At 42.4% G+C, this 19,961-nt stretch overlaps 1 protein-coding gene across 10 annotated transcripts in view; it reads right to left on the bottom strand.

Annotated features, from left to right (window-relative positions):
* ARHGEF28 (Rho guanine nucleotide exchange factor 28) overlaps window positions 1-19,961 on the bottom strand; it is a 132,810-nt gene that overhangs the window by 43,634 nt on the left and 69,215 nt on the right. For 4 of the 10 annotated variants that reach the window (XM_033163727.1, XM_033163728.1, XM_033163721.1 and 1 more), the window contains 12 exons: window positions 19,282-19,517; window positions 18,307-18,511; window positions 16,636-16,747; window positions 16,055-16,097; window positions 15,573-15,696; window positions 14,086-14,218; window positions 11,822-11,877; window positions 10,569-10,635; window positions 9,044-9,191; window positions 8,836-8,957; window positions 7,473-7,619; window positions 1,430-1,680 (listed from right to left, as the gene is read on the bottom strand). In XM_033163727.1, the coding sequence (XP_033019618.1) occupies window positions 1,430-1,680; window positions 7,473-7,619; window positions 8,836-8,957; window positions 9,044-9,191; window positions 10,569-10,635; window positions 11,822-11,877; window positions 14,086-14,218; window positions 15,573-15,696; window positions 16,055-16,097; window positions 16,636-16,747; window positions 18,307-18,511; window positions 19,282-19,517 (1,644 nt within the window). The remainder of the gene's footprint in view (window positions 1-1,429; window positions 1,681-7,472; window positions 7,620-8,835; window positions 8,958-9,043; window positions 9,192-10,568; window positions 10,636-11,821; window positions 11,878-14,085; window positions 14,219-15,572; window positions 15,697-16,054; window positions 16,098-16,635; window positions 16,748-18,306; window positions 18,512-19,281; window positions 19,518-19,961) is intronic. The other 6 variants (XM_033163726.1, XM_033163731.1, XM_033163723.1 and 3 more) reach the window with 5 other exon arrangements.

The following is a 19,961-nucleotide window of genomic DNA, read 5'->3' on the forward strand; positions in this document are numbered from 1 at the left end:
TAAAAAGCAGCAATTAAAAATAGTACTCATGGGATATCAAATGCCTTTTATTTAAAATGTTACTAAACCATACAAAGCCATGCACATCAATCAGATTAATGGCTAACCTCTGAAGGCAGTGGGAATCAAATAAAGTCTACACATGCCTGACTGGGGGAAACCCAGCCAGATGGGCGGGGTACATATAATAAATTATTATTACTACAATTTATGTGTTTAGTGGAGAATTTTCACGTAAGTAATAAGACTAAGATGTAGCCCCCCCTTCAAATATTTAATTGTGGCCAAAGGTATCCAAAGGATTATTTTTAACAAAGACTAATTCAATATACGAAGAAATCAGTAAAGCCATTCATAGGTCAGAAGTGGAGACTGGTTATGTTCTGCATTATTAATGTAAGTAATAAAATGCCATCCGACCCCCTGAATCCTCATGAAAATTTATCAGCATTTTGTATGCTGTTTTGAATAATATTCACATTTTTGCAACCAATTTCCCCTCGTGTATGTTTGTGTGTGTGTGTGTGTGTGTGTGAGAGAGAGAGAGAGAGAGAGAGAGAGAGAGAGAGAGAGAGGTTAGTCTGCATGATACCAGACTCCCTTGTAATTCCTGGGGTTAAAATCTAATGAGGATTCCATTGCTGAATTAACTAGGCAGGTTCTTTGTGATATAAAGGTCACAGTTGTCACCATAGGTACCACCTAAGTATGGTCTAACAAAGGAAGTTGCTCTGTGCCAGAGGGCAAAAGGGTGGGCCCCCTCCCTCACCCAGCTGGTAGTGAGAAAGAGAGAAGTCACAGAGTTTCGTGAGCTGAGAGCTGGGCTAGAAGCAGGGAGAAGCCAGGGAGACAGAGCCATGTTTGACTTCTGTTTGAATCCAAGGCTGTGACCAAGGGAGACGCAAGACCTTCTGGGGTGCTAGTGCTGTGAGCCTCTCCATCTTGGGGGTCAGGTTGTATATATGTGTAAATAAATCATATATCAGAAATACGCCACAGTCTCTGCTGTCCGCCATTTGAAGGAAACCAAACCCTGGAACCTCTGGAATTTCTCGCCACTCGGGAGTGGCGTGCAACAGTATGTTATTTTCACTAATACATGCATTTATTATGTACACTAGTATATGAATTTTGGTACATGTTACCAAGCAGGAGAAAGGCATTGCAAAATTTGGAGAAGTGAGAATTTTTAAATATGGCTGCTTCGGTTGACATTTTGTTTTGCAAAGTGCAAATTACGGAGTTCACTTCGCAGACTGGATCAATTTTATCCTCCCATTCCTAGTTAAGATATTCAAGTTGTAAACCTTGCAGATTACTAATACTGAATTAAATTTCTTCTCCGTCTCTACTAAGTAGTAAGTCCCACTGAGCACAGTAAAGTTAGTAAGAGTAAAAATGAATAAAATTGTTCAGCTCAGTGCCTTACCTGCTGCACAAGGATGTCTCCAATTCTGCTAATTACAAAATTTCTATCACTGCCCTCCTCACATGATTCCTGCCGTCTTTCCTTCATACTGCAGAAGAACTGCTGGTGAAGTTCTAGCAGTTCATCTAAACAGGGGAATATTTTGTCCACAGTGCTGTGATCCAGCTGTAATTCTTCTTTCATTCCTTTTCTGAATATTTTAGACATAATGAATAGGGTATGGATGTGATGTACTTCTGTCTGCATCAGCTCTGCAGTGAAGAAAAAGAAAGTGCACAATTAAATAAATCAAAACTGACTTCCAATAAACTAACAATCCCAAATAGGGAAAAAAAATGGTGGCTATGGCCAGCATACAAGGGCACAATACAGTCATCCTTGGGTTTTTGAACAACTTAGTTCTTGAACTTTTGGCTCCCGGACATGACTGCTCCGGTTTGCGAACTATTTTTGGAAGCCAAATGTCCGACGGGGCTTCTGCAGCTACCGATTGGCTGCAGGAGCTTCCTGCAGCCAATCAGAAGCCGCGCTTTTGGTTTCCGAACAATTTGGAAGTCGAACACTTTTGGTTTCCAAATGCACTTTTGGTTTCCAAACATTTTGGAAGTCTAACGGACTTCCAGACTTCCGGAATGGATTCTGTTTGACTTCCAAGGTACAACTATATATGGTAAGCAAAGTAGAAGGAATGTTTTCATCACAATGTATCCGCTATTACAAGGCATGTAGTACAGTACATGCAAGCAGTAATGGAAGGGGTTAATTAGCTAACCTATATATTTACCTGAATGTATTGTTAGTCCAGTGAATGTATTAAGTATAAAAGTGCCCCTGTTAAGCTTTTCTGTATGAAACTGCTCTGTAAAGCTGTGAACTTTGATCTGCATTGTACTTCTCTCTGGCAAGCTTTGCCTTACTAAGTGTCTGGAGATAAGAACAGTAGACCTTACGCAGAGAGTACTGTAGCTGTCCTTCATTGAGAGGAACTGTTGTCTAGGTCAAGAGATAGGATGGCCTTGCTGGAAGTGCGCATGAACCAACACTGGGCTAAATGTTCTTTTGCCTTATATGTCCTTTGCCTTATATGTATAACAGGAAATGTACAACAGGAAATGTTCCTTATATGGACAAGAGGAAGTTTTCTGGGGTGGGAAGAGAGCCAGAGAACTGTCTATAAGAACTGTCTGAAATTTGACTAGTTTTGTACTTGCTTGGCTATCTAAACACCCAGGTACCTCTGCATGCAGAAATTAAATCTTTCTCTCTCTCTGAAGCCAGAAGCCTCAGGTTTTTTTTTACTTCCATGTTCTCTCACCGGGCGCAACAATGGGAACCCGTAGGGGCAAATAAGGCTCCATAACGTGGTGCATTGGCTGGGAACCCTTCGCTGTTCCCCGGGATTGAGAAAACAGGGAGTCCGAGGCGTCGCCGCACAGCAGAAAAGGCTCTCCTGGTCTGGCGTTTGCTGGCCCCAAGCGCGCTTCCTGCCTGTTTGTGGGAAGGGACTGGCTTACCCCAGGGGGAGAGCCAAACTGCACCGTGGCGACGGGAGAAAGAGAAAGCGGCCGCAGGGGGGAAGGGAAGTAAGATCTGCAGAGGACAGGTAAGCTCCACAGGGGGAGCAGCTTCCCAGGGAAGGGGAAGCGCAGGATGCGATCGATCCTGCAGCGGCAGTGTGTCGTAGAGGGCCGCCGCTAAAATCCGGTAGTGTGCAAATAGAGTTGCCACCGGAGCCTGGCAGTGTGCAAATAGAGTTGCCGCCAGAAGCCTGGCCGTGAGCCGTGGAGGGCCGCCAGGAAGGGGGAAAAGAAGGGGGGTGCCCTCTCTGAGGAGAGAGAAGGGGGTTAAGAATTTTTCAGAGAGAGAAGGGGGTTAAGAATTTTTCTGTGATTTTACTCTGTGTATGGGGAATGGTGTGTGGGGACACTCCAATGGATGTATTGAGTGAATGAGACGCAGGAACTCAGTGTCCCTAGCGAAGCGGAGAGTGTGTGCATGAAAAAGTCTGGTTAGGTGGAAGGAGTGTCCCACTGTCCCAGGTTGAACCTGAGCTTGCTGAGATGGGGAATTGGATTTTTTGTTGCTGTTTAAAAATTTATGACTTGTAATAATTTTATGAACCTGTTGAATATTTTTCCTTCAGTATGTGTGTGTGTTGTATGACTTCTGTGTTTGCAGTGATTGTGCAGTGTGATTTTTGTGAATTTTTCTGTATCTGTAGTGCCTGTGTGTGTGTGTGTGTTGGTCCCTGTTTGAGGCTTGCATTCATTCTGGAAAGGTGGGGCAGAAAGCAGCCCTAATCTGTGGGTTCCCAAACTCTGTGTTCCTAAAATTGTTTCATTTCTTGCTGCATTGCCAACGAAGTCTGGGAAGTCTGTTTTTTCCTTGTATATGTGGCTGCACAATTTGTATTTGTTGTTTTGTTTTGTTGTCCCTTCAAGGAATCTGTTTGAACCCCAGGGTTTGGTGAGTGTGTTTTGGAAATTGTTTGTGTGCCAAGGTATGTCCCTTCAATAGAATGGGCTGTAAAAGTATTTCTCTGCAATGTTAAGGTGAATGTAAAAGTGTGTCTGAAGCATTGAAAGGAGGGCTGCTCTTGCAATCAGGAATGTTTGTTAGTTTGTTTTTAAAGCTGGTACAGTCTTATTTTGTTTCTTAATTGACCTTTGGTAAAGCAATGAGAGTGGGGAGATGGACAGAAATGGAGAGAAGCCTTAGTTTAAACAGCAAGGATTTTTCTCTTTGCAGCAGTGAATCTTGCAAAGGAAGGGAATTTGCCACCCACAAGGGGGGGGGGGGAAAGAAGATTATGTCTTCTGAGCAGTTTGATTGTTTCCAACAGAAGTTGATTAGAGGGGAAAGTTTTATTTTATATCCCAGGTTTTAAGTTTTTCAGGGAAGGTTTTGAAACAGAAGAAATGGCTTCTTGGCAGAAAGTTATTTGGGAATGTAGATGTAGGTTTGTGGGATGTAGAATGAAGGAGAAGAGAATGTTGAAGTAGAATGGGAAGGGGCTCATGGTTAGCAACTGACAGTGTAGCCCTGACAGTGTAAGTTAGGATTTGGAGTAAGTTTGAACCTCAGGAGGAAAAGGGGACAGAAATTTTGGAATGATTGGAAGGAAAATTGATGATAAAGTGAAGGTATACAGAATCATAGAATCATAGAGTTGGAAGGGACCCCAAGGGTCATCTAGTCCAACCCCCTGCCAAGCAGGAAACAATATTGAAGGCAATACACCACAGTCCATGCCAAGGTTGCAGAGCACATCTAGGGGGGTGAATCCATTGTCCAAACCATGGAGAGATCCGCCAGGTTGTTGCCATGGAAGCATGAGACAATGAGAGAGGCCTGAAGATGGCTCTGCTTCAGAGGTGGTATATATAGTAAGCCCTTCAAAGATTGTTTTAAAAAGACAGGAGTTTTTCCTATTGCCTGTCCATAATTTGTTGTTACCTAAAAGAAACCTGAAAATTGTCACTATTTGAATGAGCACATCAAGGGTTCAACTCCATTGTCCTAATGAAACACCGTTGTGAGGAGTTAGCAATTTTGCTAAGCTGGCCGCCATGTGTGAGATGATGAGAGTGACCAACCGATGGCTCTGAAGCGAGATAAATAGGCCAAGTTCTATTCTGTCTGACAACCCAACTCTGTCAGAATTTGTTCCTTACTGCCCTGTTTCCACCCTAAGTCCTCCTGAGGGTCAAAAAAAAATAGGTTGGTGGTTGTACGTTATTCTTGGACACTAGGTCCTGATAGGCTTGGTGAGGTGGTAAGTAAAAAATTAGGTACTGAGGATCAATGGCTGGTGCTTGGATGCAGGAAAGAGAAGAGGAGGGAAAGTTAGTTTCTGATATGGCTGTTGGAACTGGTAATATAATTGGGATGGAGAAATGGAACATTAGGAAAGAGAAGACAGTAAGGAGAAAATAGCTATACCCAAATACCCTAGATCATTTGTACAATGTTATATTGGAGAGGATTAGTTGCTATGTAAAGGTTTTTTTTTAAAGGAGAATGTTCTGAAGAATGTCAAGATAGTGAGAATTGCAATGGCTCTAGTAGTGTGTCTGGAAGGTGATGTTGGAGAAATGGATTTTATTTGGGAAAAATTGTATCTTTCTGTTCCCTGACATTAGCAGAGTTTTATGTTAAATTGGTCTGAAATTGTGGTGATAGTATGATTGTATTGTGTATTTGTTTATATTTGTGTGTATTCTAAGTTTAGAGTGTTTGCATGGATTGGAAAAATGAACTAAATTATTATTCTGGGCCAAAGAAGTAGACCAAGCTATGGGATAATCATTGCGGAAGAATATTGTATTTCGAGGAGATAGTGATCCGGCATGGTCAGTAATATCTTGTGAGTGTATGGGAGGCTGTCCTTATTTGATTGGGTTATTCTAGCTTACCTCCAACAGGTAGGAGGACTGAGGGGTGATCAATATCGATACCTGTGAGGTTAATCTGTGAGGCAAAAGAAAGGCTGGAGGGGCCCAAGACACCACCCTCCAAGGGCAGATATAATCTCTGTAACTATCTCCTATTCTTTTAGCAGGTGCCCTAATGCCATGTAGCTTTGCTATGCTAGTTTTATCCCTATGCAGAGACTCTGAAACCTAAGTGGCATAGATCCTACACAGTCTTTTTGACAACACTGCCAGTGGTGAAAGTGGCTGGTGTCCGCCTCCTCATGTAGAGACAGGACCTGCCACAGTGTGCTGAAACATCCTTTGAAGCTGAAGATCCAGGGAAGCAACAAAGGCCAAGAAGCAACAAACCTGCTGCCAAAGCGCACACCAATAGAAGAAAGGGAAGGAAAAGAACACTGAATGGGAGGACTGAGTGATCATATTGCCTTAATTTGTGTTGACCAGTTACCAGATAATGTGACCAGTTGAACAGTTTCTGTAATTAGTGTTAGGAATATTTGAAGTAAAAGATCCTTAGTTGTATTTGTTGTATCTGTTGATATTGTGTCCCCCATTGTTATTTTGCCTTTGTATTTTCTGTTTAATGCAATGCATGCATATAAAGTTGTGTCATGGATTCTTTAGCTCATTGCCCTTGCTAGAGAATATCAGTCATTTCCCAGGGACGCGCTGGAGAAAGAATTCCAGCGGTCCAAGAGAACAGGAGGGAATGGAAGGGGTTAATTAGCTAACCTATATATTTACCTGAATGTATTGTTAGTCCAGTGAATGTATTAAGTATAAAAGTGCCCCTGTTAAGCTTTTCTGTATGAAACTGCTCTGTAAAGCTGTGAACTTTGATCTGCATTGTACTTCTCTCTGGCAAGCTTTGCCTTACTAAGTGTCTGGAGATAAGAACAGTAGACCTTACGCAGAGAGTACTGTAGCTGTCCTTCATTGAGAGGAACTGTTGTCTAGGTCAAGAGATAGGATGGCCTTGCTGGAAGTGCGCATGAACCAACACTGGGCTAAATGTTCTTTTGCCTTATATGTCCTTTGCCTTATATGTATAACAGGAAATGTACAACAGGAAATGTTCCTTATATGGACAAGAGGAAGTTTTCTGGGGTGGGAAGAGAGCCAGAGAACTGTCTATAAGAACTGTCTGAAATTTGACTAGTTTTGTACTTGCTTGGCTATCTAAACACCCAGGTACCTCTGCATGCAGAAATTAAATCTTTCTCTCTCTCTGAAGCCAGAAGCCTCAGGTTTTTTTTTACTTCCATGTTCTCTCACCGGGCGCAACAATGGGAACCCGTAGGGGCAAATAAGGCTCCAGTACTCCAGAATCATCAAAATAAGTACAATTTTAGCAATTAATGATACATTTTCATTATCTCCAATGCAAGAAAAATGTGGGTATATTGTGATGAATACACTCGTCGTACTTGGTTTGCAGACATATTGTGTCTTTGTATGCTGGTCTGAACCCCTGTTTTTTTTCTATTTATGTATGTTTTCATACAGCAGGTTCCTTATTTTTGTGCTCACTAGTAGTCCTGGCATGGTTTACCTCATTATTTGTATCTAGTTATACAGAACATTAGACTAAATTTTAGAATACTGACCAAAAATCACATCTTGCCGTTTGATAATGTCCTTTTCTTGCTTATTGCAAAATGAAGGGTCGACAACAAGACTCCAGGATTCTGCCTCAAATTCTAATGCATCGGTGCTGAGGTCACTCCACAGAGAGGCATCAACGTCGTCTGTAGCTATCAAAGTAAACAGTATTTAATATACCAGTCACATAAATATGAGCATGCGAAGGTGGAACTCAGGCAGTGATTAGGTAATAACATTAATCAGACATAGGGTTGCTTTTTTGGTGATGGACCTCAGTTATGAGATTGTATGAGCACATGATGAAAATTGGGAAGTCACAGATAGGTCTGAAAATGTGTGATTCTGCATCTCAGGCCTTCTTCCATATATACTGACTCAAATACAGTGGTACCTTGGTTTAAGAACAGCTTAGTTTATGAACAACTTGGATAAAGAATGCTGCAAACCCGGAAGTAGGTGTTTTGGTTTGTGAACTTTGCCTTGCAAGCAGAACATGTTCCACTTCCTGTTGAGTGTGTTCCATTTGTAAATTGAGTCCCACACTGCTATGGGAAAGCACACCTTGGTTTAAGAATGCTTTGGTTTAAGAACGGACTTCCGGAACGGATTAAGTTCTTAATCCAAGGTACCACTGTAATGAGATCCTGTTCAGAGACCCTGCTGTGGGTGTGCCACACAAACACATGCACCAAATGTGTTGGCTGCTGGTAGAGGGCCCTCCGATGATAGAATTCATCCCTAGAGAGGCTCACATAATGCCTTCCCTATGGTCATTTCAGCACGAAGACTTTTTTGTTTTTCCAGGTCTTCTTAAGAAATCTGTGATCTTATTGTTCTGAACCATAGTTTATATGCTTTTGCATTTCTCTCTGCTGGAAGAAGCATTATGCTGGAAACTGCTTTTATGCAACTGAATTTTTATGGTGTTTTATCATTTTTACCGTATGTTGTGAGCTGTCCAGGAAAGAATGTTAGCAGGCAGGCATACATAAATATGTTAAATTGTTTTTAGTGTTAAATCACTTTGAGGTGTTTCGTAGGAGGTGGTGCATAAATATGCATAAATAAATAAATCCACATAGGCAAGAAAACCACTAGAAAATAGAGAGATAGAAAACAGCATAGGATACGTATTTTTAAAAGCACGATGCTGAGATGAAAAGGAAGCTGGTCCTTGCAAGCAAGCACTATAAAGCTTGCAAAGCTCTTGTGATCCTTGCTCCAGAGTTAGGAATAATGAAAATGGAAATTGGAGCAGTTGTTTACTTATTCGTCATTACAAGTGGTACTATTTTATATACAATTCTTGTTAATATATTACACATTTGCACATGTCGATAGTATCACATTGAGTTCCCCATATACCTTCAATTATAAAAGAGTCAACTGACGAAGTGGTCCCTATTGATTGCAACAGCTCTTCAGAATGCGACCTAGATCTCCAGCTGCTGGTATCGGCATCTGGTTCCAAAGGTGACATGGATTTCCTAGGGTAAAGCAAAACCGTACAGGTGTAGTGACTCATTTAGATAGCATCATGTTTATTGCAAGACATTAGAGAGTGCCATTTTACCTTTCAAAACTGGTACCTGGAACACTTTTGGATAAGGGGTTTGATGGCTGCAATACATCTTTTTTTACAGTAGATAATCCAATGGGTGTTGAGGTAGAAGGGTGCATTGAGGACATTGTTGGCTGTGGAATATCTCTGAATGATGGATCTGGAAGGTCAAAGTTTCAGGTATTTCAGATACTGGACAAGTTTAACAAAGTGCTCTGTATCTGTGTTTTTGGAGGAAAGCTGCAGCTTAGAGGGTGAGCACGTGATTTGCATGTAAGAGGTTCCAGAATCAATTCCCAGCATCTCTACATAAGGCTGGGAGGGACCACTACCCGAAACTTTGGAGAGCTGCTACCAGTCAGTGTAGACAATACTGAGCTACCTGGACTAATGATCTGATTTATTATAAAGCAGTTTTCTGTCTCCCAATCGCAAACTATGGCTATGATACCAAGAGCTCTTATATCTCACTCAGCTGATTTAAATAATAATACAGTGGTACCTTGGTTGTCGAACGGCTTGGCTCCCAAACAAATCGGCTCCCGAATGCCACAAACCCAGAAGTAAGTGTTCCGATTTGCAGATGTTTTTGGGAAGTCAAACGTCCGATTCGGCTTCCGCAGCTTCCAACTGAGTGCAGGAAGTTCCTGCAGCCAATCAGAAGGCACGCCTTGGTTTCTGAACGGTTCCAGGAGTCGAATGGACTCCCGGAACAGATTAAGTTAGACTACCAAGGTACCACTGTAATAATTTTGAGTTGCAATCCATTACATCATATCAAAAGTATCGTGGAGGGCTACTGCACAAGGAACACGTTGAAGCAACCCCGGAAGTATCTAAATGAATCTTTGGATCCTTGCCTATGTAATTAACGATGATCTCAGTAAAAATATTTTGCAGATTAAAATACACTTTTGAAACTATTGTTGTATGATTTAGAATTTTGAAAGGGTGAATTGCACCAGAGGATGAAGTTAAATTACTTCTCATACCTATGATACTAAGTGAATTATGTTCTTAGACCCCATATAACCTCCGTTATTCATATTTCATAGGCTGATACAGTTTTTAAAACAGAATTTCACACAGTTTTAATTCACTAATATTTCTAGCAATTTCAACAAAGCTCAAAACTTTTGAATGGTTCATCCTGACATTAGTGCATGCTGAAAAAGACCAAAGTCTGTTTTCCTCAGATAATGGCTGCACTTAAAATTTTATCCTAGTTCGTAAGTAAATGATCGTTTGATGAAACCAAGAAGTGATTCATTAAGGGGCTTGTACAAGGGGAGAAGGAGGAAAGAACCCACAAGCCCAGGGCTTATACCCAATTCTCTAAACCATGGTTGAGAATATTGGTTGAATGCAGCCGTTGAGTGCATTTTCACAAGTATTCAGGATAAAGTCATATGCAGGGACAAATTGTGTAGAAGCTCAGTTGTATCGTTTTATGCTTATTTTGCTAGTATTCAACAATTTTAACTGACAGGCGAACTGACAAATAAAAAAATGGATTTACATGTCTTAGCTTTCTTACTATAGTGCTTACTTGTCTGGACAGCTTGCATCCTGTTCTTAATATGGCACCTCTCTTGGGATTTCTGCTAAAGAAGAATGCTTTCTTAATAGTATGAAAATTTGAAGATGTTATTTAACACTCCTATGCTTTAGGGCTGCCCCTCACCACAAGATATGCCACTTCACATTCTGTGCTTTCCCTATAATAAGGATGCCAATTGCTGGCATAGACTCAAACATCAACATACATACCCATGAAATTTTTCTTGTTAAATTTCAGAGTGTTGCAGTTGGATGCCCATTAAAGTGAATAGAGTCCCTTCTCCCCACAACTCTGTGTGGCAAGTGTTCAGAGGTAAGAGGGAAAGGGTAGCTTAGATTTGGGGGGGGGGCTAAAAAAAAATTAATACTGGTGGTCAATAATGTTGAGTGGAAATCTTGCTATTGCATCCTCATTGGTGGACACCAGGAGGCGCTATTCCCCTTGGTACTACTTGATGACATTGCATTCAGCTGCTGGATTTCAAAGATGAAGGGAAGCTGTACATACTCTGAGGGCTTATCTTTCATAAATAGCCACTCTTGTTATTTGTTAGCGGAGATGAAAAATAGAGCAGATGAAGCTACAATTCAAATGCTCCACTTGGACCTCAGTTCCCAATCAGTGGGCTTCAGCTGCACCCTTCTTTTTCCTCAGTTTTCCATTTATTGTGACAAGAAAAGTCAAAGATAGCAAGGTTCTAAAATGATCATAAGAATCAGCCCTATCTCAGCCACCTTAATCCACACCTCTTCCCAAGATCTAACAACAACAACAACAACAACAAGATAGTAAGAAATATAGGAAGCACAAATCAGTGTGAGGAAAGGCAGGGAAAGGTGAGGGGAGTTGAAACAGACCTCGTGAAATTACACAGCCTTCAGTGCCTAAACAACTAGTTTCTGCCAAATAAGTAGAAACAAGAGGCTATAGGAAAATGCTAAATTTAAGTTGTCCCACTATTTTTAGACCTTTTCTATTACCCCAAGAATGCCTTGGTTTTTCTACCGATGAATATGGCATATTCAAATAAATTATTCCTTCGTTGGTTATTTATCTATTATGAAGTAGCATATGAAACGTCATTTTGAGATTCAACTCTTCATCACCCCATGGATTACATGAAGCAAAATGACACAAAATTAGGCTACAGAAGAACACAGTAAGGAGGGAATTTAAATAAGGCAATCAAACAACAAGCAGTGATATCTCCAAACCCTTTCAAAACTTACTTTTGGACACCCAGGAGCACTTTCTCTACAATTTTTATGCACAAGTGCATTGCAATCTACAAGAGAGAAAGAAAAACCTCTCAAAATGTAAAGTTTATGACTTATCATCCCAACATTAAAAGGTTTATTTCTAGATAATCTAATCCAGGAAACAATCTGTTCCCCTGCTGTGATGATTGGTAAAGGTAAAGGCAAAGGGACCCCTGACCATCAGGTCCAGTAGTCGCGGACGACTCTGAGGTAGCGGCGCTCATCTCACTTTACTGGCCAAGGGAGTTGACGTACAGCTTCTGGGTCATGTGGCCAGCATGACTGAACCACTTCTGGCGAACCAGAGCAGCGCACGGAAACGCCATTTACCTTCCCGCCGGAGTGGTACCTATTTATCTACTTGTACTTTGACGTGCTTTTGAACTGCTAGGTTGGCAGGAGCTGGGACCAAGCAACAGGAGCTCACCCCGTTGCGGGGATTCAAATGGCTGACCTTCTGATCAACAAGCCCTAGGCTCTGTGGTTTAACCCACAGCGCCACCCGCGTCCCTGTGATGATTGGTAGCTTTCTTCAAAAGGGGCCAGCAAAAAGTCAGCTGCTCAAGCAAAAGGTGCAACACATATTCCATCTTACACTGAAATAGTATTTTGCAGACAAGGCCAAAGCAGCACCCATTGCGTAGAATAAGCGGGTGCACCGCCAAGAGACTCTCTTTCCCGCTTCTCCCCAGTAACACTTAATTGAGGCAGATACATGTTGGAATGTCACCACACACAGTGCTTCCCTGTCTCCTGCAAACATTAGCTAATGAAGTGGAACAGAAGTGAGGAAGCACTGAGTAAGTTGAGGTCACATCCCTCATTTTCTTTAACTAAATGTTACCCAGGAGATATGGGGAGGAGAGAACCCCCACATTACTTGAAAAAATGTGTTTCTTGATCTTCAGGCCATCATGTGCATTTTGTCCCATGGGTCCCAATTTGATGGGATAGCAGCAGACCTTCTCTTTAAATTCATGTCTGTATCGATCACATATGGAAACAGTGGTCCATTTCTGAGCACAACATGGGAGCATTATTATTAACTTGACCTACCAGTCACCTCTCTAGGTGTCTCACAAACTAATATAAAATGTACAAAAGATTAAAAAAACCCAATAACAGTCAACAGTAAATTAACTAGAAACAATAATATCAAAAAATACATTAATAACTGCAGCAAAGCGTCACCAGTATATGGACCAGGCTATCCAGCACACCAGATTCTATAAAATTCCATCGAATGCTGGCAGAAGAGGTAGGTCTCAATGAAAAGGATATTAACGCCACCACCAGGCAGGCCCTGCTAGGGAGAACATTCCAAGCTCCCTTGCAAGGTGGTGGGCTATCATTTGTTAAGAGATTTTTAAACAGAGGCTGGGTGGCACCTCTCATGAACCCAATTTGGGCTAGATAACTTTTGAGGTCCCTCCCTATTATATGATTATGCGGGGTTGTGTCTGATGGTGTTGCTCAGCTGGAAGCAAGGCTTCCATCCATGTTGGAAGCTGGGTATGTTTAGCCTGGAGAAGAGAAGGTTAAGGGGTGATATGATAGCCATGTTCAAATATATAAAAGGATGTCATATAGAGGAGGGTGAAAGGTTGTTTTCTGCTGCTCCAGAGAAGCGGACACGGAGCAATGGATTCAAACTACAAGAAAGAAGATTCCACCTAAACATTAGGAAGAACTTCCTGACAGTGAGAGCCGTTCGGCAGTGGAATTTGCTACCAAGGAGTGTGGTGGAGTCTCCTTCTTTGGAGGTCTTTAAGCAGAGGCTTGACAGCCATCTGTCAGGAATGCTTTGATGGTGTTTCCTGCTTGGCAGGGGGGTTGGACTGGATGGCCCTTGTGGTCTCTTCCAACTCTAGGATTCTATGGAACAGGGAGGAAGCATTCTTCAGCAATTCCTCCTCCCCTGCAACCACCTTAAAACACCTCGAACATATTTTGCGGTGGGGGCTAAACATCTGGAACAGATTGGGAAGGCTGCTGGGGGAGAATCTCCGAAAATTGTTTCCCTTCTCGTTCTGTTGATGGAAGCCTTACCATCAGCCTAGCAACACGATTTGGTACAACCCTATGATTCTAGGAATGTTGATGCAATCTACACAAGTGCCGTTGTGAGGTATAAGAACCCTATGATACTATTGAGGCTATTTTCAATCAGAGTTATAGAACATGGGGGAATCTGTGGGTGTCAAAGGTCTTCAGCATAAAACGTAGGTACTTACATAAACACTGCAGTGCCTCTTTCCCCAAAAGTGCTTTCTCACATGAGAAGCATGGCATCACCCCACCAAAAGTCCCAGAAACAAACTGGTGCCTGTTAAGCTTCTCCTTCTCTTTGGCATCTTTATTTTTGGCCTTGATGAGCCGAATGAAAAACAAAAGAATTAAAAGAAGTTCATTAGCTTTTGAAATATTCCAGTTTTATTAAAACCCAGCAGCAGTTTTATCCTTCCCTAGTCACTTACTGCCTTATTCTTAAGAAGCGGGGAAATTAAATGGATCTTATAAAATCTCCCCACTCTTCCATCTTTTATATACATTCATTTTGTTAATTTTGCACAAGAAAGCATCAACAATAACAACAATTCAACAAATGCAGATCTCTTGTCATCATTCAGTCGGACGATGTGCATAAAGGGAGTACATTCCAAATACAATGTTCCAAACACATGCTTCCATTTAACAGACATTCCTTGCACCCCTCCTGCTTTATGGGGACTTTGCAGGTCTCACTCCTTCTAAACCTTGACTGAACACCCATTATAGTTGCAATGATGCTTGCTGAAGGCTGCTTCATTTACTTCCAGAAATGCCAACTCATTAGACAAATTTGCCTGTGTAGAACCGTGATGTCATCCTATTTATTATGTAATACCTGATTGGCTAGGATCCCCCATGGGATTAGCCCCAGAAATAGGAAGATTCAGAGAAAACACAATAATTATAAGAACAATGGGACCAAAGAATAAGAAGAAGAGGAGGAGGAGTTTGGATTTGATATCCCGCTTTATCACTACCCAAAGGAGTCTCAAAGCGGCTAACATTCTCCTTTCCCTTCCTCAACCCACAACAAACACTCAGTGAGGTGAGTGGGGCTGAGAGACTTCAAAGAAGTGTGATTAGCCCAAGGTCACCCAGCAGCTGCATGTGGAAGAGTGGAGATGCCAACCCGGTTCACCAGATTACAAGTCTACCACTCTTAACCACTACACCACACTGAACAGGCTCAGGGGTGAGGGGATGAGCATTTCCATCACTGGGAGATGGCAGAAAATACTTTCCCCAAAAGTGCTACTTTCATGCAAAAAAAAGAAAAAAGTCAAAATGGGAGCGATGTTTTGTGGAGCTGTACAAATTCTATTATTGTTACTACTTGTATCAAACCCTGTCCTTTTCTGTCTTTGTCTCCAGTTAAGGCAAGAAATGAGACATGTAGCAGAATAAGAGGGTAGTCTTGAGTTAGTGAAGAAGATTGTATGGCTTCAGATTGCATGTGGGGAACACTATTTTTAATGTTACTAACATAATAAAAACCACACAAGGCAACCCTCTGCATCAAATGCAGAAATGTCTCATTTCCCAGGGAAAATACGTGTTTACAGGGTTACATCTGCTAACATTTAGAGGCAGTTCTCATTTCAAAATCTATTCAGCATTCGTAAGATTTTAAAAAAAAAACTGTCATCTTGCACACATCATATTGAATTACCTTGGATTTATTTCGTGTACTGGCCATTCTATTCATCAGAAAGCTAAAAGTACGGCTGACTTTATATTTTTCAGATTCTGATTTTGTAGGTATTATATACTTTTCCCACTCTTCTTCCGGAATCCTAAAAATACACCAGGAAATCTTTCATTATGCTATGCATGATTTCTTGAAATCAGGTGTCTAATTAATACACCGTGACTGTGTTATTGGAGACAAGAAGAGAATAAATATATTTCCTAAATCTGAATACAGAACCATAATTTTACATAAATTAGGTGTGGTACTTTATATAGCTATCACCAACAAATACTGATCAGGTTGGCACTGGGGTGGTTTTATGATGTAATAAATCTAGTTGTAAAGTAAAACAGTTGCAGTTGGTTGATGCAGTTGCAGTTGGTAAAGTAAAACAGTTGCAGTTGGTTGCTAATAACCAGATTAACTATTTATTCTTAAATGTGCCCTTTAAAAGTCCATACCTTTTCTCTCTTGACTGTTCAGGCAAGCTGAATGCACGTTGTTCTACAAAACAATAATAAGTTTAAAGCAGTTATATCACAATATTCACTCATTTTCCTCAGGCCAAGACTTCCAATTATTGTTTTTCAATTACGGGGGGGGGGGGGGGGTCTAGCAAATATTCATTCTCTCTCTCTCTCTCTCTCTCTCTCTCTCTCTCTGGAAGTCAATAGCAACAGTATGCACTCATTTGGTATATAAACTTTGTGAAATAAATAAATGTGACATTTTTTTGGCTGACAGTGACAGGTGTGGGCTTAGGGGGAGGGAAGGGGCTAGGGATGGACTGGAGCCTGGGGAGAGTCTCAGGGTCCAGATACAGAGGGCTGAAGGGTCACTCAGAAGGAACCTTTCTCCCTGACTGCATTAAGCAGCAGGATTTTTCTAATCACCCCAAGTTTTAAGCAAGTGGACCTAAATCTGCATTCCTAAAGATCTAAAGGAAGTTTAGACTTGGGCTGAATAAAGGACACCAACTTCATCCTTCTGCAGGGAATAGGGGAGGGGAAACATGACAAGTGAAAACAGGGCTAATGCTTACCGTCATTTGCATCGCCTACTGTGAAGTCCCGTGCACAGTGTGATTTCCCTAATAAGACTTTGGGTGACGTATAGGAATATGAACGAGACCGAATTCCGGACAGTAACGATTCCTAAAATACACCCAATGTTTTAGAAAACTGATCTTCGACAACAACAACAACAGCAGCAGCATAAGTCCAGATTTCCTCATCCTTTTCCAACTGCTAGGTAGGTGTTGATGTTTTTCAATTAACATTTGCTAAGCTAAATGAATGCACAATCCAATTATTTCATTCATGGCCACTGTAAGTAAAGGCACTTACATGCAATTCCTTTCCTCTAGACCGGGGGTCTGCAACCCGCGGCTCCGGAGCCGCATGCGGCTCTTTTGCACCTTTGCTGCGGCTCCGGGCAGGGCCGGTGCATTTAGCGCCGAAATGTAGGGGGCACTGCGCCGCGCTGCTGGCCCGCCTGTGCCCACCCACTTCTCTACCTTGCCGGCAGCTGTGCTGCTCATGCGTGCCTTGTTTCGTGCCAGCGCAGGCGCAGCAGCAGACCGCAGCAGCTTCCCTCCTTAGCGCCTGTCCCAGCGCTTGTGTTTGGCTGCTGCTGGTGGAGCTGCTGGCTGCTGTGATTCGACGAGGCGTGCCGACTCGTCGAGGTAAAGAGGCAGCTGCGGGCTGGGCCAGGGGCGGCGGGGAAGCCCTCTTTTTAAAAAGTGGAAGGGCCCGGCTCCAGGACACGTGGCAGTCTGGGAAGGAAAAGGAAGCCTGGCTGTTCAGCTAAGGGGGCCCAACGGGATGAGATGGGTGCGGAAAAAAGCTCAGGGGACGACCGGTCCCGGGCTCTGTTTCGGGGGTGCGCAGGAGACTTCCCTTAAACAGCGTGGTGAAAGGGGCCCGAGCATGGGCGTACCAACGGGGGGGCAGGGGGGGCAGCGACCCCCCTAGAAGACCCCTGCCCCCCCTAGAAGCGGGAGTCCCATGGACTGAAAGAAGGGTTTTATCCATTCTGAAGGAATGTTTTCCCGCGCCTGTAGGGGGGACGTGATCAGCCCCCTGCTTCAGCCCCTCTCAGCTACCTTGCCCAGCCCCTCTGCTGACCAATAGTGATTGGGGCAGTGTGCATGCTGTGTGCTTTTGCGTAAGTTTGCTAAACTTTTAGGGTTGCATTTGTGCTGTTCATGGGGCGGAAGTATTCTGAGGGGTTGGATTTCCCCTTCTAGATTTGCCCCTGCAGCATCAGGTGTTCGGACGGTTCCTTTAATACAGTGCTTGTTGTTTGGCTGGGGGGGGAGCGTTTCGTGATATTTTGCCATTTTGCTTTCATTACCTGCTCTTCATTACCTGTCTAAATTGTGCTATGAGCTTCTGGGTGTTTATATTTTTGTGGGCCGCAATGGTTTTGCGGCTCCCAGTTTTTTTTCCTCTTCGGAAACGGGTCCAAGTGGCTCTTTTTGTCTTAAAGGTTGCAGACCCCTGCTCTAGACTCTTGTCTATTGCTGAAAAGATGGCATGGCAAATTTTGGGAAATACGATCTCGCATCAATTAAAGGCTACAGCCAACCCCATAATAATAATATTTAATAATGAGTGTAAAGAAAAATGGTACCCCGTCTAAATGTAATTGATTTGGCTAACTGGAAATAGAAAAGATGAGTTACTAACTTTGTAGGAAAACAAACAAATACCTTTGACTGCAGATTGCTGGACAAAGGAAGGGATTCAGCCCTGCTCATGTTAAAATCCAGTTCTGTTGTTGTCTCTGAAGAACCTAACCCATCCCTATTGGCCAAAGCTGCAGAAGAGTTGAAGGACATTGAAGGGTAGCAGTTATGGGATCGGTTAGAAATTCTTTCATCTCCATTGTCTACATCCAAGTCATCAAGACTAGAACTAAGCATACACACAGAGAGAGAGACAGAGGGGGGGAGAGAGAGAGAGGCCACAAATTACAAATGCAACTTAAGCCAGATATTCAACATTAAGCAGAGGGTGTTACAGACACTATCTATGATCGGTATCACAGCCACTTTCCAAATACTTCTGCATGGCTCAAATATCTAAGAAATTAGAGGCATGTGCTAAGCAAGGTGTGGGGATCTGGATCTGAAGTTGTAGTGGATCAGATCTCCCCCACCCGCTGTAGGCCATATTCAACAGGAGGGACACCTATCTGTCGGGTGATCCAATTTATCTCACAGGGTTTGAAATCAAAACAGGGGGGGCTTTATTAAAGTACCATGAAGGGCTCTCTGGAAGCAATGATGATTAGCTGGTAATCAATTATTGCAGAGAGCCATGTGCAGTCCTGACAATCAGCTGATTTCCATCCAGAAAACCAAGGTGCAGAAAAATACAAGAATGAAGGGCGACATTTCACAAATCCAAGAGAAGACTATGGATTGGATTGGATTGGATTGGATTGGATTGGATAGGATAGGAAAGGGGGGCTTGCAGATAGCCTTAGGTTGGAATCATAACCCCATTTGCATTCAGTGGAATTTATTTCTGAGTCAACATAGTTAGCATTGCAGCCTATGGCTATCTTTTTATTTCCTCAGGAGACAATTTTTTGGCATTCATTTTTCTCTCTGTTTTTTGAGCAAGACATGTTTATATGGAGGGTTCTTTTTGAAACAACACTGCTAAAATTAATTTCACACCTCCTTTTTTTAATGATGGAATAGCGTTGATTCCGTTGATTGCTAAATGCATGTGTCTTCTTGAGCGACAAGTTTGGACCTGCTGCATCCAAATTAGACTGAATGATGGGGGAGGAATTTCTGCTGTCCCCGCTATTTGCTGATGCTTCTGGATCTTCATTCGAGTCTGCGCGGTCTCTGTACATTTCAGGAGCAGACTGGCCTACCTTCATGTATTTGACGCCCATGTCTTCCATCTAAAGAGAGAAATCCAAACGAGTTAGGTGATATTCAAAAGATGCAAAACGAAATGAAATGAAGTTGAATCCAATCTGTAAAAACTAGTATGAGGCCCTCTCATTCCAAATACAAAACTGGCTAGAGGAACACAACCTAGGATGTGTTCTAAGATTGCTTCCAGATTACCTGTTTATTGAACATTTATCCTGATTTGTTTGTGGGGAGGTTACATGGCCTTGTATCAAGCAACCATTTGCAGTGCATTTTCCTGTCATTTTACTTATTGCTAGAAGTCCGGTATTGGGGTGGGGAGAGAGAGAGAGAGAGAGCAGGTCTGTTGCTCAACGGCACCAAATCAACTTTAATTGTGCATCCTGAATTTGCCAGTACGTGACTGAATCCTATCCAAAAATACTGATAGACTGGAAGCAACCCAAACAGAGGCCATTTGAAGAACAATC

The sequence above is a fragment of the Lacerta agilis genome, chromosome 11, assembly GCF_009819535.1.
Source record: "Lacerta agilis isolate rLacAgi1 chromosome 11, rLacAgi1.pri, whole genome shotgun sequence".
Lineage (NCBI taxonomy): Eukaryota > Metazoa > Chordata > Lepidosauria > Squamata > Lacertidae > Lacerta > Lacerta agilis.